Consider the following 17,682-nt stretch of genomic DNA (forward strand, 5'->3'; position numbering starts at 1 on the left):
ACTCATATTTTTCCTTTACTAATAAATTGTAGAGATTGTATAGCTTTTCTCGCAAAAATGAAAGAATACAATTTTTTAGAACAACTAATTGAAAACTAAACAAAAAATAAATAATCTGATTTAATAAAACCATTAAGGAGATATTAGCGTATTCCGAAAGGCTTTGAAAAATATATTCAAGAGGGGGTGGGGAAGGAAGCACAAGGGGGAAAGTCGGGGACTTTTGTAAAAATACATGTGTAAAGGTCTTCTAACATCTGTGAAAAATTCAGCTTCCGGGGAATTAGTTCCGACACAAAACCTTCATTGACTGGGCTATTAAAAGAATATTTATTTTTCCATACAAACAATTACTTTACTTTAAGACTTCGGAATTAAGAACAACGATACGTATCCTTTCTGCTTATTCTATCACGTAGAATCGCCTTCCAAAGTTAGTGCACTTTACCCCCCGGATACCTTGTATAATATTTATATACACGCGTCTATCAGGAAATATTGATGTTCAAGCATTTTTTCACGGAACATTCGGATATCCTGTAATATGTAGAAACCGTGTAGGAAAAACCTATCCATTTCTATTATCCAACCGGCCCTGTCAGCGGTTGTACCACTCTGCCACCGTACAAGTACATAGTTTATGTCTAGGAGGGCCTCGGCACTGGCAGTACATGGGACTCCACTGGCACTGGCACTGGCACACAGTTCTGTTCGGTAACCCGCCGATAGCAGACGTCCGCCCGACGGTCCTTCTCTGCATACTCAGTGCGCGCGCCGCTCTCCCATTGGTTGGCGCGAGCACGTGGCACGGCGCTGAACGCCCGCGACGCCGAAGCGTCTAATTTTGAATTACGAACAAATTGACCTGAGACCAAAAACAGTTTATGACATTTTCAAATCGGAACGCTTTTATTATCGAAATTTGATTCTTCAACTTTGGTAAACAATCCGAACGGTGTAAACATTTGACGTCATAAGTTTATTGGTGTAAAAAAATGTGAATGTTTTGTTTTGCGTGACTAATTTATTTGTTTTTAATAGCAGGAACTTTTTAGATAGCATATTTATTTTTAAAGGTTCTGCCAAACCTATAGAAATATATAGAAGATGAAAATTAAAAAAATATATATATTTAATGTGATTTTTTTTCCCGATGAAATTATTTTATTTTTGAAACTCTTTAAAAAACAACCCCTATTACAAGAAAAAAGTCAGGGCATGAAATTAATTTATTTTTTTATTTTAAAATCTTTTGGAATGACTTTAGTGCCAACCAGTAAAATGAAGTATATTTCATATCTAATCCAAATAGTATAAAACAAAGTCTGTCTATTTGCGCGCTTAGTTCTTCTAAACTACGCAACGGATTGTGATAGGGTTTTCACTACCATTTCAAGTATTTATTCCGGAAAGTTTATATATTCGATATATGCATATTATACCTATTTTTAGAAAGTAGAGACAAGACGATGGTTTGTAATAAAGTCGTAAAAAAATATTATCGGACGCTTACATGGTTAAGTCTAGCTAAAATTTTTAGATTCATCAAAATAATAAATATACTACGGAAATGTCTGAGTACTAAAAACCTCAAAACTTAAAACCAAATTTTATAAGTACCCGATACACGGCAGCTAGTTTATATTATCAACGTATGTAAGAATCAAAAAATCAAGGGTATTTTTCCAAACAAATGCAAAATAACATATTATTCATTCAGCATTATACAACACTGTGTTGACGATTGCCGGAAAAATAGTAAACACGTGTCTAAGAAATAATATGTTTACAAGAATTTTCACGCAGATACATTAAATGTGATAAATTTCAAGGCTGCTGGATCTATAAAGTTGTAAATCCGGTTTTTAATTTTAAAAAAATTGTGAAAAACAACTCAAAGACTGATTTTTAATTGATGAGTAAAAGATATTAATATTGATCTGTTATTACTCAAAACAATCTCCTCTACTTGTTTTGTAAAATCGCATTTGAACTTTACGATATGTGATAAGCGACAATGTTTATTGCAACTTAAAACCATATAAATTGTTCAAGGGTGGAGTAACTGACAAATTGGTTATAATTTATCACGTAATCAAATCTTTGGTAGCTCAAAACAATTCGTCCGTAACTTGACTGTGTTTCCCTTGAATTCAAATTGCGTATTCATTCAAATATATAAACTTGATAAAATCTATTACTCATTTTAAAAATGATCTCGGCTTCTGAAAAACTGGAGGCGTAAATCAATAATTATTGGTTCTGTGGTGTAAATATTTACTCTTTTTTCTATTTAAATCGATGATGATAGATTATTAAAAAACAAACCAGATGGAATCCCAGGATTTTATTATTTTTGTTTACTGGACGATTGGAGTTAACTTCAATCATAAATTTGTTTCCTGCTGATTTCAAATTAGAAATGTTTATTCCGGTTTAATATCAATACATTGATTAACACAGAAATTGTTGAAATAAACTTTAAGTCGAAATTTAAAATATCGCAGCGGAGTTATTATTATAAGGTGGTTTTACTGTTTATTTTATTTTTAATTTAGCACACCGCCAATTTTTGATTTAATGTACTTTTATAAGCATAATTATAAAATTGTGCAACAACAGTATTGTGATATTATTGTAAAATTAATAGTTATTCACGGTAAAAAAAATCCCCCAAAGATTTGGATTGTAAATGTTTTTATAACTTAGCCTATTTCATATTTACATGTTAAGAGCAAGCTACAATTCAAAAAATGTGCATATTCTTGGTATACCTTATATTGTAGGTAATAGGTATTAAAATTGCTTGACAAACGGAGTCTAGAAACGTTCAATTTCAAGCACAAAACTGGTTTTTATTTATTTTGTAAATAATTTTAGAAGAAAGCATATTTTTTTATTTGTATTCTACTCAGGCAAAACGATAGGAAAATCATCAATTTATCTAAATCATATTTTTGGTATTTATTATGTGCACCAATTCGTTATAAAGATTAATCAAAATAGTGATTTAGCATTAAGCTTCGCCTTAGCTGAATCGATATAAGTTGTAGATTGGATAATGTGAATGATAACCAGAAAACATTATGTACTCATAGATGAAGAAAATGAACGACAAAAATGCTTTGAATGTCAGGTCAAATAACTTTATAAAGTTGTATTAAATAGGCGACCATTTGTATATTGTTATCAAGTTTCATTTCGAACTCAATTCTAATTTTAAGGCTTTATTTTATTTACATTCAATAATATTATCATTGAATTACTAAAACAAAAATTATAAAAAAAATATATTTTATTTATAAACAAGTTCTGCTGGGTATTTATTCTTACGCGTGACAGCTGTGTCGACCTTCTTAAGGCAATATAAAATTGTTTGTTGATAATTATTACATAGCATAACATGTTTATAGGTGAATATTATTTACAATCCAATTTCGTATTTTATAATTCATTCGAAATGGGATATTCCCCAAGTTTACGGAAATCGGTTCAGATTAAGAACCCTAATTTAACGATCCGATAATTGGATATGGGCGTCAGTTGTGAAGAAAGGGTTGATTTTATCGAAAAATAAACCTGTTTTGCAGTCAGATTACGTTTTGGGGATGTTTAATTATTTGGCAGTAGCCAATTGTTTTGTTCCGTACCAACGAAAACTGTTTTTTTCTCAAAACCAACTTGAATTCTTAATTCGTTAGATTATTATGATTCGGCATCAGTTAGTTTGTTGTTTTAATCTCCTCCACGAAACTTATAAGTAACTTGAGTGAAAAATATTATGTTTTAAAAAACATATATTCTTATAGCTCAACGAAGGCTGATTCTGAATACACGGGTTTTTATTATTTATAATTACAATAAGAATTAATAAATCGTCATTTAAAAATGATAACGACCATTGGAACCTCAAATGCCTGTGATTGGTCGGCAGACAGCACTTAAAACGATACCTCATAGGTTTGCCGGCCGCGTGCATTGTTGCAATATTGTGCTATGTTGTGCTGCGTATATTCGCATACGGGTCACTACCTATTCGAGCAATTTTTGGCATATCACGGCAAGTTTGCAAAAACGTTTTGAGCGATCGCTTGTCATAATGTGCAATATTTATAGAACCTAAAAATATGGTATGGACAGTAAAATCTAGGTAGATTTATTGGCTTTAAACTAAAGTAAGCAGTTTACATGTTTACATATTCATATTTTTAGAAATATTATGAATAAATTATTATTGGTAATTGGTAAATGTATTTTACAACCAATCGCTTTAGTGGCCACTGCGGTTTACAGATGATTTCAAAAGAATGAATTATTTTGGAAATCTTCCGAAATATATATATATATATATTTTTTTTTTTTGTTTTATAAAGACCCTGTTAACCGACTTTTAACCGACAAAACCGAGGTAATTGTAACGATACGTGTACCCCGTCAGATTTCGATCGTTTAGGCGGGCTTTGAAGAATGCACATTTTGAAAATTATTTTGACTATGAAATCGACTACATATATATTTTTAAAATAAAATAAAAATTCTGTAATTCAAGTTAGAAGATTTAAAAAAACTCATTTAAAGTTTCTGTTATTTGTTTTTCGTAGGATTTAATGTTTTGCATCATCATCTCCGTGATTAATCAAAAACTCCTAAGAGAAAGTTGGAGCCTCTCTAAACCTAATTAGTTACCGTGAAACAAAAGAAATTCCTTTGAAAGCTCGTAGTAGTACCTACGCGCTCGGGTTTAATTATGTTTTAAGTATTTTTCATCCGCCTCTTGTTTATTTTGGGACAATAAAGCTTTATTTTGGAACGTGTACATAATTTTAAATCAAACTCCAAGTAGACTCCCTGAAGTAACTATGAAACGCATAAACAAGCCTGACTCGTAACATAATGATAAATATTTTGAAGGGAATTTAATTTAACAATCTTGTCTCATCGTTTAACGTACGTGAAATTATCGTTTTATTTTGAAAATTATTTTTGAAAAAATTATTATTGTATAAAAAATTTCAATATTGAAGTTTGGGAAATAGTTTATTCCTACTTGGTTGTGGTATTGAAGTCTACTAAAAGTGAATAAATAAAACCAGACTCAAAGAATGGTGTAGATAAAGTTATATAGTGCATCAATAGTCAATCTGCAACCATGGACGAGACCCAACAAGAAGAAGTCACTTCTCTCTCAGACCCTGAAGACGATCCAACCAACATGCCGAGTCCGTCATCAGAGGAAGTTGGGGAAGGCAGTTCGGGAGTGACTCCCAACACCGACTCTGACAGTGAGGACCCCATCGAGATGCTGAAGAAGAAGATCAGTCTGATGGGGGCGACGCCGGGGAGTGTGACGGGGTTCCCCGGAGCCCCGTCCACCCACACCAGCCAGCAGAGGCAGACGGTCAGTGGGAAGATCTTCAAAAAGTGCAAGAGCGCCACCTTCCAAATTGATGGAGCAACATACACAATAGGTATGTCAATAAACTCAATAATTCGATTTTACAAATTTTCACGACGTGCATTTGACTAATAATCTGAATCCAGGTGTTTAATTTTCATGCCTTACTTACCCAGAATCATTTATTGTGTTATATAGTTTTGATGCTATAGTCCATTATTTTAGAGATATTTTGTGTTTTTGTCTAACCCTCCTTCTTCAAATTAACTTCTTCAATTTGCCACGTTCCGAAAAAAAAGCTGCGCGTTCTTGGAAGAGGAGGGTTTTTCCTCCCGAAAATAGTTGTCAATGTAATAGTTGATTTAAATCTCTGTTTTGATACGTATTATAGTTATTTCAAAAAAAAGAAACTAAAATCTGTATAAAATTTATCGTTTTAAAACGATTGCGGAAAATACGTACCAGTGTACCGATTTTTCAGGTGAACAAACTTGAGTCGGGATTACAAGTTGCTTATTAGACGATATTGAATTTTTGTGGAAGTAACCTACAATTGGTTTTTATGATACAAGATATCATGGAGATCTTGCATCATACATGCAAAACATATTTTCTTGCAGAAACTATGTTTTGCACGTGCCTAACGACAACGGCGGCGTTTAATGGGTACAATTTTTTCGAGGCCGATCGGCACTTCTGGCACTCAAAGTGTTACAAATTTTATGCTTTTATTTCCGAAATCTATTGTAACCATTCGCACATATCTTGTTCTACTTCTTTATTTGTAATGTTTTGAGACGTAAAATTAACCGTAGCGTAATTTCACTGGATAATGGTGAAACGATTTTTTTTACGCTTTTCTATATTGTCTTCTTCCATCAATATTTTTGTACTGGACGTTTTATTGCTCTTTTTATCTCCACTGCGTTTTTTTTTTATAGTGAATACCTCACAAGAGTCCCAACTGGTCCCGTCTGGAGCCAGTGAGACTATGGCATCCCCAATTGGGGGATGTTGTGAGGCTGAAGGTAAGTGGGGAAGTACCTGGCTATTCAGATCTAGTCACTAAACACGGCTAAAGCCATTTGGAGCAACGTTTCAATTCTGAATGGTGGTCTTACACCAGGGCGATACTGGTAGTATCTTCCACTCTGGAACGTGCAGCAAATATACTATATATTATTTTAATTAATTAATTGTGAAATAACACAAATTAATCAAATGAAATTTATTTGCGCACGCCGGGTTCGAACCCGCGACCTTCGGAATGGCAGTCCAATGCGTTACCACTGGACTATGCCGGCCGTCAAATAATATTGTGAATACACAGTTTTTATGATAATAATGTCCAAGACAACGTCACCAACAGTAAATCAGCCATTTTAAAATTTACATGGAAAATGTTGGAATGCTTCACCCACGTGACATCTTTAACGCATCCTGATTGGCTAGATAGGATTTGATTGATATCGATAATAATATGATGTTGATTAGACTATTTTTTAGGCTTAGATTTTATTTTGCGAGTCTTGATAAAATAAAATCAAAACCTGGAATATTACATTACTAGCGTTAGTTAATTTTTTTTAATAAGACTTTTTTGATAATAATCATCACGTCTAGAAGTTTGTTATGAAGCAGGCTGTAGTTGTAAGAACAAATATGTATTATGACTTCTTGAAAATCAACTAATTGAAATAATGTGGAAGTTTGGTAATTAATAATTTCTACATTATTTGCGAGGGTTATATTGATTTAAATCTATCTGAATTGCAGTTCTTAATAAATTTGGGTAAAACGTAGAGCTCCGTTATTCACAGAATTTCATGAACGAACTTTTTTATTGTACGAACATTTCCGATAAAATGGCGATGATTAATGAAGAGTTCTTTCAAAGGTTTCCTTGAATTCCTTTTTAAGAAGCAAAAGAGGTTTTTTTGTTCAGATAGGTACACGGTTTTTGAATTAGATGAACTTCTAACTATCGACCAGTAAAGTGGAGTTTTGGAGATGCCACGAACAAAATTGCTCCGATTAAGCTGAATTCAGTCTTACCTAAAAGGAAAGAAATAAAAAAATGAGGTAGTCCTATGATATACGATCGCCTTTCAAAAGGGTAACATAGATATACTCGTGACCGAAGAAATCGGATACACTCTGAATCACAAATAAAAAATACTATCCCTTGTTATCGGAAATGTGTAACTCGTTTTTTCGGTTATTGGGAAACTTTTACGTGAATATTTATTCCTTTAGGGCTTATTTAATCGACGACAGTAAAGTTGTCTTTTTACGAGACACGGTTTTTCACATTCCCTTCAAATTTATTTAAATAAAATTATGTATCATTCTTCCGTAGTATGGATTCACGAGTACCCACGTACCCACTCAGTAATGGAGTATTTTCACAAACCATGAACACTAGGGTGTCCCAGGACATAAGGAAGAATTTTTTTTTCATGAATTTAAATATGCATATCCTCTTCTTTTATTCCATTTGATCCCAATAACTCATATAATAAATATTATTTTGATTAAACACCGGCAACCTGTGCCGACTTGATGCCAAACATATGGTACAGAGTTAATATGGAAGGATTTTCAACTTTCATTTTTGTCGGATAAATAAAATTTTAAAATGCACAAATGTTCAATTATGTAGTATTTTATATTTAAAAATGGTTTATTGATTACATTTTTTCTTCATAGTTGGTTTTTTACAGTCAGGATAAATCTTCCGGTGTTCCTGAACGCATCGTAACAAAAATTATTTTGATTCCTCTTCGACAGTGAGATTAAGCCATGAAAATCTTGCATTAACTTAACAGTTCTTTCAGCTGTATCATTCACTACCCTCAGCGGCGACACCTTCTTTCTGACTTCTTGATACGAAGCATTATTTGACTACATCGTAGGGAATTCGTTAAGAAAACTGATCAAACAAATACTCGCTCTTGACTGAAATGAAGTCGTAAATATTTATCTCTGAAAAAAAAGTCACTAAATTATGATATGAACAAAAACCTCAATACAAAACATAATTTAAACTACTTAATAAACTTACCATACAATTTACCATCAAGATCTTTCTTCGATAGGATGTAACGTTTGTCATGGATTGATAAAATTTTTTTTTTTGATATTTCGAGCATTTTTATTTTAGTTGTTTGATCCACAGCGTCGTCAAACAGCGATAAAATAGATCCTTCATCGGTCAAATACCATAACTGCTTACTGAACAGAAATAAAGCTGCCATTGAGATGTTTTCATCAATTTTTTCTTAAGCCTTCATCGATTTCAAAAAGCACAAGTCCTTGTAAGGTGCTTTAACTGCTATAATACATTGTAACCATGGCTTGACATAGAATGTTACTATGAACAGGCAAACGTCTAAAAGTGCCGCCTTATCCTTACCGGTAATTTTAAATTGCGCACAAATTAATGATATTTTCAAGAAATGCCTTTGCCATCCATCCTTTTCGGCTTTGCCATCCATCCATCCTTTTCGGCTTTGCCATCCATCGAGCACCTGCAGGCCGAATCTTAAATTTTCTCGCTGTATCTCCTCCTAAAACTATCACACAGAGCTCTAAAAACTATCAATAGTCATCTCCAATTATTTTTGTTTTCAGTGCAGTACGGTAAAAGTCAAGCAAATCATCGATTTCGGAAGCGGTTAGGTGCAATGTGAGATTTTCTCTGTAGCACTGAATTTTATCGGGATCAACATTTTTACAGTTATCTCGAAACTTTTTGAGATGAAAGAGTGGTATATCAGGGCTTGTAGTCACTTGACTGATTTTTACTTCAAACAGAGCTTTTAATACCAAATATGGCTATATTTGGTATATATTGACAGTTAAATTCACTTTCCGGATATTGTAGAACAAAACTTCAAGAACTCGTCCATTAGATGGCAGTTTAGAACCCGATATTTGGTGTATTACGACTCTTATTAAAAATATACTCTTTTTAGAAGGGCGTAAATCTAACAACATCTTGCATGAACGAGTGATTTTCGTTTACTAACAAAATAGCAAGTTACTACAAGCTCATCAACACGTTTGCTCGCTGGCGTCTTAATGTACAAGTACTGACATCTTTCGATTCAAGTCGGCACGGGTTGCAGTTGTCCAAAGTAAACTAAAAAATTGTGTTTTGTCATTATTACAACAAAATTAGAGGGTATGCGTTCAAAAATAACAACTTTAATTTTTTTGGGACACCCTAATGAACACGTTAAATAAATGTCGAATATTTAAAGTTTATTTTTTCATAATGATTACCGTACCACTTATATGTAAATAATTATATGTAAAAAAAGAATGTAAAACGGCTGTCATCAACGTCGCCCAAAAAACGAACATTTCGTTTTGGCGGTAATTTTAAATCGTCATAGAAAAATGATTCGTCAAAATAATGTAGAAACAAAATACCACCATTATTGTTATTTATTTTTTCAATTTCTTCAAGAAAAAAAAAACAATGAAAAAACGTCCCAAAAGCATAAATTTATTACTTTCATTGCGTTGTTGTAAATATAGAGTTTTGAAAAGAGGTTTTCATTATCTTTCCAGTAATACAGAACGATTACAATTATTTCCACGTTTCAAAGCCTTCTGGCGTACATTGTACGAATATTGTGAGTATTATCATTTGACGTGATGCCAACCCTAAAATCTTAACTTTTACATAAAACTTTAGCACTGAAATATGTGCTTGAGGCAAAAGGAGTGATTATTAAGGCACGATAAATTTTGTTAACCTTTATTAATAAAGTGGTTTGATCTGAATTTGAGGGTTCCCCCATAACTGTGCCACAGATAAACCAGCTCAATATATATTCCAAGACGAGCCACTTACCATCACTTCCGTTACCCTTAAATAAATATTAAATATTTGTTGAAGTGGTTTAGTTAAACTCACCATCATCAGTTTGAAGATCACATATTTATTATCTGTTATTTATTCAACTCATTCCAGAAGCTCTCCCCCAGATACTCACTCAGAATAATAAATTGTACATTACTTTGAAGATTGCAGATATGAGCTAGAGTTATGTTCTTAGCAAAACAGCTGCGCAACTTGGTAATAAAGCGGTCTTTTAATTCCCAGCCTAACTTACCTGCAAAGTTCTTGTTAGCTTTTGAAGTTGTAAAGTTAACTTGTAAAGCCACCCGTGCATTGAATACTAAATATCTTTTATAATAATATGTCTACAATATATTCCAATGAATCTCAATTAAGGCAGTAGGTACTCAACACTGGAGATTTTCTGTTGAAATAACATAAAGCTAAATAAATTGAAGCTTTGGATAAAATCTAAAGATCAATTGTAAAATTTCCTCGAGTGTCTGAAATCAACTCAACTGTTCCAAAAATCAGTTTATTAGATTGTAATTAAATTTTACTGCCTATTAAGAACGGTCTGAATAATGAACACTTTTAGTAATTAAATTAAGAGTTAAGTTGATTAAATTATTTGATTAGTCTCCCAGGCCATTTTATTAAGAGACTCAAGTTTTCATTATTCAAATATTGTTGAATGTTTCATAGTTTAGTTGTTTGATTAAAGAAGATCAAATTCTAGACTTGTCGGCATGTTCCAAAGTAAATAATTGGTGTACAGAACAGCAATGGGATGAAGAAGGGTGGCCTATATTTAATGTGAATAATTAACATTTCATATTATATCTTTAATATGCAAGGAGAAAACTTATTGATATAAAATGATACTAATTTATTTAAAATCTGGACAAAACATTCGTATTCCTGTTTAAAACAGGACTGCAGGCTGATGTGTTAAAGGTGTTATGGTATTTAAGGAGTGTAAAAAATGTTTGTCGAAGGACCTTGAATGTTAATGTAATTACCACTGTACATAAGACAATAATATGTTGTATGGATAAGGAAAGACTCACCATTAGGAAAAGGGCAGTCGTTTTCTTCCTGTCTATCCTCCTCAGGTATCATAGCGGTAGCACTGAACACAAAGCGGTTTTGCACGAGACGTGCACAGATGTAAAATGTATGTAGGTAAAGCAGTTCATAAATATGTTTCATCGAGCGGTTAAAGCTATGATAAGCTATGAAGCTATGAACATTGCGGGTTATTGTAAGCGACTGATTAAACAATGAGCAGCGAAAAGGTGCGGGAATAAAAAGAAGGTAGGACAAGGAACAACAATATTATCTCAGTACAGTGGTTGCATGTATGTACATATGCGTGCATGATATGTGTGAGTAAATTAATGTATAATGCGTATTGGCGTAACCACAGACCTTTAAAAATGAATTGAAAGATTTCCTAACATCAGCAAAACGCGAATGTGTTCATAAAAATTCTAATATTGTCGCATTTCATCATTATATTTATTAAGAAAAACACACGCGTGTGAACACGTATTCCGATATATTATGACTGATATTTTAACAGTAAATTGATTGTAATCACGATTTTAACATGATTTCTATAAATGAGCCATACTCATATTTCTGCATGTGATTAATAAGCAACAATACACAAAAATTTAAATAGGAACACAAATAAAAACAACCTACACAATATATTGTATAATTATTGTCTTCAATAATTAAATATTACAATTTGAGGTTTTACTCAATACAGTTATTAAAAAAAATCAATCTATGGAATTCAGTTTTATGATCTTGATTGTAGCATATTCTTGAAACAAATTTCAAGCCTAATGCTGTGAAACCTTTTATGCATCATAAATACGTTATTATATACAGTTATTTTTCAAAGAGAAAAAAAAGGTTTGATACTCAGGCCTGTACTACGTGTGGTAACTTCTAGTATTCATGTAGATCAATGTTTTAAAACAAATAAATTCTTATATTGATTTTAAGAAAGGTATTCTTCTTCTGGTTTGTTTTGGTTTCCTGTCCCAACGGAGGTTGGCTATCATAGGGAAAATCTTTATCTGCAGGCTGCAGCCCGGATAAAAAAAACAGTGCCGAACTGCACTCGTACGGGACATGAAGACGTTGGAAAACCTTCAATTGTGCAATAGGTTACAAACAATTTCAAATAATGTGGTTTCATTATGAATTTATTAGGATGTACAGCTCTATTAAGAACCGGAATTGCAGGACTGAGGGAAAGGATAAACCATTCTAGAAATATTATTATCATAGACCATTGGAAAAAGATACACCCACAATCTTAGATCCGATGGATTCCCGTGCTTCTCTGCTTTAATTGCATTTTCTTAATTTTTATTTTTATTCTATTTTCTTTATTTTCCTATTATGTTTATATTATCTGTACTTATACCCTCTATGGGAAGTGTGAGATTGCACTCACCACTCCACATCCTGGAATACAGAATTTATTTATTTATTTGCGAAAGTACAAAAAAAAACTCGAATGATGATTAAAGTCTTGAGCAAATTGTTTGAAAATTGCGAGATATCATCTGCTTTTGCCGTTCATCTACAGTAAACAACTTTTTACAATATATCACAAATGCCAGAAGCAAGTAGGATTCCTTTCTGTTACTTGATTAATAATTTCAAGGTTACGATAAAATCAAAAAATAATGAGTGCCAAGTCGAGTTTCAGCGAAAAATAACAAAACATTTTCACGTGCAATTTAAATAAAACTTCATCACGTAGGAGGATGTCGCATTATCTGTTGGTGACAAAATGATATAAATTCACGAATGGCCTTGGTGTAACATTCAGCATCATGTTAGTTTAAAAAAGCATATTTTAATTGTAACGTGTGCGTGAGATGAAGAAGAAGATGTGTGCAAGAGAGAAAGAATGCTTGCACAGTTTATATAAACGAAAGAATGCGTGTCTCAATCTCTTTCATACGTTATCTGCTCCCAAATAAATACCCTAATTCCAATACCTCACAGTTGTATTTTTTAAATGAAATTGTCATCTTTTGCATAGTTTTTGTGTACTGTCGCGACTGCGCCAACTGTGAGCTATTGGAATTAGGCAATGTAGGTAAGTTTTAATGAGGTGTTTTTTTGTTAGCAGATACTGTAGGAGAGAGATTGAGAAACGCATTCATTCGTTTATGTAAACTGTGCAAGCATTCTTTCTCACACATTTTCTGCTTTCAAATAAATACCTATATAAAACCTAACTTTATCGTCTAATTCTAATACCTCACATAATAGAGCATTAAAATTGCATTAAAGCTAATAGTTTGACTCTTTGATAATAAATGCATTAAAGACATTGAACAATTTTGCAACTTTTGAAGTATTTATATACTTTTTCCAAAGAAATGTGTTTTGTTCAATTATAAAAAAATTGGAACTAGCTTTGTACTTGACTAATTCGGTAAAAGTTATTTTTTCTCATTCTTTACGAACAAATGAGCGAGCAGAGTAGTAGAATACTACTTACTGTCACTAGTTTGTCCTTCATACTCTTATATTTGGGTGTAGTAGAGAGCCAATATTACAAACAATGGCATTCATTATTAATGTTGTTATAGCTGAAAACGATTTTTTATTTGTTTGCGAAAATTCGATATTTTGTATGAAGATTTTCAGGAAATCCGTGCATCGCACGGCCACACTGAAATTTCCTGAATATCTTTATACAAAAAAATCGAATTTTCGAACAACATCAATAATGTCGAATTTTTAAAACAAAGCACTCCATCACACTGACAAGTCACGAGCCGCCACTGCTTACGTGTGTTACTAAACGCAGTAAATAACCAGTTTGTCCACTCGACACAGTTCAGTGCAACCACGCAAGTTGGCTCAGTAACCTATCTTCCCTTTTAATTCATCTAAGGGCATCCCCGACATCTTCAGTCATCTTACCATCTTCTAACGACCTTTGACAAATCCAGCCATTTTACACGTTTAAACAATCTAAATGTCCCTGTCCTAATTTTATGAATAAGGTTCACATCGTCCTTTCATCTCCTCATTCGTCATACAGACATAAGTTATTTTACTACAGAGTTCTCATATTTACTGCATTTTTCCCCTTTCGTCATATCTTCGCCGCAAGTTACCCTCGTATCCTTTGACAATTTTTTATTATTATGAAAATAAAACAATATTTTTATTAATTTTAAGACCGACCGGTTTCGCTTCACTCGAGCATCGTCAGGGTACAAAATTAAACTAATCAATAATACAACATGTGTCTTTATATATACATACAGAGGGAGAGAGAATGTAAAACCAAAATGAAACAACAATATATTAAAAGAAAACGATTAGTGTATATAAATATTATAATAATAGAGAATAGGCATTAATAATTGTAAGGTGATTAAGGGATACTGGGAATTTTACAGTTTACAGGGAATATTCCCAGTACTGGGCTTTTTGACAAATCTAATTGATTATTCAGAATTAAACTTTTGGTTTTAGTGGCTTTTTTATTTCTAGTGCTTCTAGGTTATTCAATTTGTTATTATGGTCTTTTTTATGGAGAATCTTAGCACCGGTGCTTTTATTGAAGGTATGATCTTTTTCAATAAGGTGTTTGACAAACTCTGAAAAGCCATTGCTATTTAGGCATCTAATATGTTCTTTAATCCTAATGTAGACATGGCGCGTTGTCTTCCCGATATAAAGCGCTGGACAATTATTACAATTTAATTTATAAATTCCTGCATGACTAAGTGTGTCATCTTTATCTTTAGAATTGACTAAAAATTTACCTATATTGTTGTTGGTATAAAACGCCGGTTTGACTTCAGAAGGAAGGTTAACTATACTGCAGGAAGAAAAATTATTAATGAATAGAATACGGCGCCATTGGAAAGGAAGATTATTATTATTAATATTATGTGGACTTGCGAATAAGAAGTTTGTAACTGCTAATTGTTTTAGTTTTTTACTTAAAATTCTATCAATAAAATCTGGATCGTATCCATTATTAGACGCTATTTTTTTAATTATTGATAATTCGTTAGAGAAATTAATATTAGTTAATGGAATCGTGACCAAGAGATGGACCATTGAGTGAAATGCTGAGTGTTTTTGTGAAAAAGGATGATTGGATGTATTATGTATGACAATATCGGTGTAGGTAGGTTTCCGAAAAATGTTAAAATCGATTTTATTCTTTATGAGAGATAAGGATAGGTCTAGGAAGTTTAAGGATGAATTAATGCCTATCTCTAATGTAAATTTAATATGTTTATGATAAGAATTTATAAGGTTGTGGAAGGAATTTAGTTGACGTTCTGTGCCTGTCCATATAAAAAATATGTCATCGACATATCTTTTCCACAGAAAGACGTTTTTTATAAGTGGTGAGTTACCGGCTAGTATTTTACTCTCCAAGTTATTCATGAATATATCGGCAATCAAAGGGCTAATGGGAGCACCCATAGGTAAACCTTCTTTTTGCTGATATATAACATTATTAAATTGGAAATAGTTTTGACTAAGGCACATATTAAATAACGACGTGAGATCATTTATAAATTAGTTAGTAGATCATTTTATTTATTAGTAGATCATTTTTATTATTAGTTCTCTGCCGCGATGATGTGTTATGCCAGCATTATGGCTTCGATACAAGCCTGAACACCGAGCCCATCGCATCATCCTAAATGCAAACGATGCTAGTAAGAAAATTTAATGGATTGTTCGCCAACTCCCCGTCATATAAAATGACATATAGATTATAAATGATATTAAAATCTGGCTTCAAAATATATATTACTATTTTAATAATAAATACCTACTGCAGTCATAATATGCGAAACTATTTTCATTGAATATCTGGTTTCTAGTAGCTAATATTGAGTTAGTTATTATATCATTTGATCGAGTTTTCGTGAAATAATACTTCCAATTTCATATGTTTATGTATGTTTCGATATCTGTGCTGATAAAGACTTAAATCTCATGTGACGTATGACCAATAAACAATAAATGTACAAACCAGTTTAGTGTTTTAAGTTTATTTGTTAGCCTAAGTACAGACATCAATATACCTTCGACAAATTTAAGTTAAGTTTGTAATGATACAGAATCTGGTATTCTATTCCAGTATTAGCTTCACACAAGATGCCCAAAGGAAAATAAGGTCCTTCAGTGCCTATGTCATCTTAACGGATGCTGTGTATAGGGTCTCTTTAAGGAAATGAAGGAGAGGATGTTCTGGGAAGAAAAGAGGTATGAGGAGTGAGAATGTGAGGGTCAGGAGTGACTGACGTATGACTCCATCGCTCAAATGTATAAATACTTATCCACCGGCCTTGTAAAACATCGATGTTTAATATCACGTTACTTTAGGTAGGTACGTTATAAATCATTAATAAATATAAATATTTTAGCATGCATCTTGTTCCGAAAATGAAAAAAACTTTAAAAAAAGACCGACCTTTCAGGGTCACAAATAACCTGGCCATATTTATTTTGAAATATCCTCCCAACGTCATTATAAGCGAAAGCAGTTGCGTGTACAATAATGGAAAAATTGAATGAAATCACGACGCCTGGGTGGGTTCCCGACGCATTTGCAAACTCAATCACATGAAATGACTACAGCTTATTTATGTAACCAGATTTAAATAATCGTGTATATTCTTAAGTTTCTCTTTATTTTCTTCTTACTGTCATTATCCTTAATCTTACACCATCAGCTTCACATAATTCTCTAAATAGGAGATGCCATAGTCCCACTGGCTCAGAGCAGTCGGGAACCGCATTTTTTATACGTACGGTATGAGAGATAAACAAAATCTAATTACAATACCAACTCTCGTCGATTCTACTATATTAATTTACTGAATTCATAACAGTAGATCAGAAAGCTATTAGATAAGTATTATCAAACTATGAAAGTTCTGCTGATTAGTTGTGAGTTTGGTTAGCCCCGTAATTAATTTTTTGGGGTTTAAAGTTTTGGGCTTTTACCGGAACACTGCTTTCAAAATTTTAGGTCATTACACATACGAAGAATATCAACAAATATCCTATTTTTGGAAATGTTATGTAAATTTAACCGACCTCTCAAGAACAATATAGGTAACATGAGAATAGTAAATCAGTATTACTTTATGAAATTAGAATTTACTTCTGTCCCTTTTGAATTGAGAAAACTCTGATGAAAATTAATAATATACAATTTATTCAAATCTACAATATTAAAAAGGTTAAAAAATAAGAGTTAAACCAAACGAGGACGCCTCCATAACATAAAATATCGCCATCAAATGTCGAAACTAAAATATACGTTACGAGCCAGGGACTGTAAATTCTCAGAACAATAGATTTATAGGGGTGAGACAAAAAGGGGCTTAGTGCTTGACCTTTTTCC

The 17,682-nt window shown here is 32.6% G+C and overlaps 1 protein-coding gene across 7 annotated transcripts in view; it reads left to right on the plus strand.

Annotated features, from left to right (window-relative positions):
* The first annotated feature begins 726 nt into the window (after window positions 1-726).
* The window catches only part of LOC149424522 (dual specificity calcium/calmodulin-dependent 3',5'-cyclic nucleotide phosphodiesterase 1A-like), a 618,560-nt gene continuing 601,604 nt past the window's right edge, over window positions 727-17,682 (plus strand). For 6 of the 7 annotated variants that reach the window (XM_089651656.1, XM_089651659.1, XM_089651660.1 and 3 more), the window contains exons 1-2: window positions 727-939; window positions 5,025-5,468. In XM_089651656.1, the coding sequence (XP_089507782.1) occupies window positions 5,150-5,468 (319 nt within the window). In that variant the 5' untranslated portion in view covers window positions 727-939; window positions 5,025-5,149. Of the gene's footprint in view, window positions 998-5,024; window positions 5,469-17,682 lie in introns of all 7 variants that reach the window. The other variant, XM_089651657.1, reaches the window with a different exon arrangement.

Source organism: Hesperophylax consimilis, chromosome 4, assembly GCF_061612785.1.
Source record: "Hesperophylax consimilis isolate HC1 chromosome 4, BYU_Hcon_1.0, whole genome shotgun sequence".
NCBI classification, from domain to species: domain Eukaryota; kingdom Metazoa; phylum Arthropoda; class Insecta; order Trichoptera; family Limnephilidae; genus Hesperophylax; species Hesperophylax consimilis.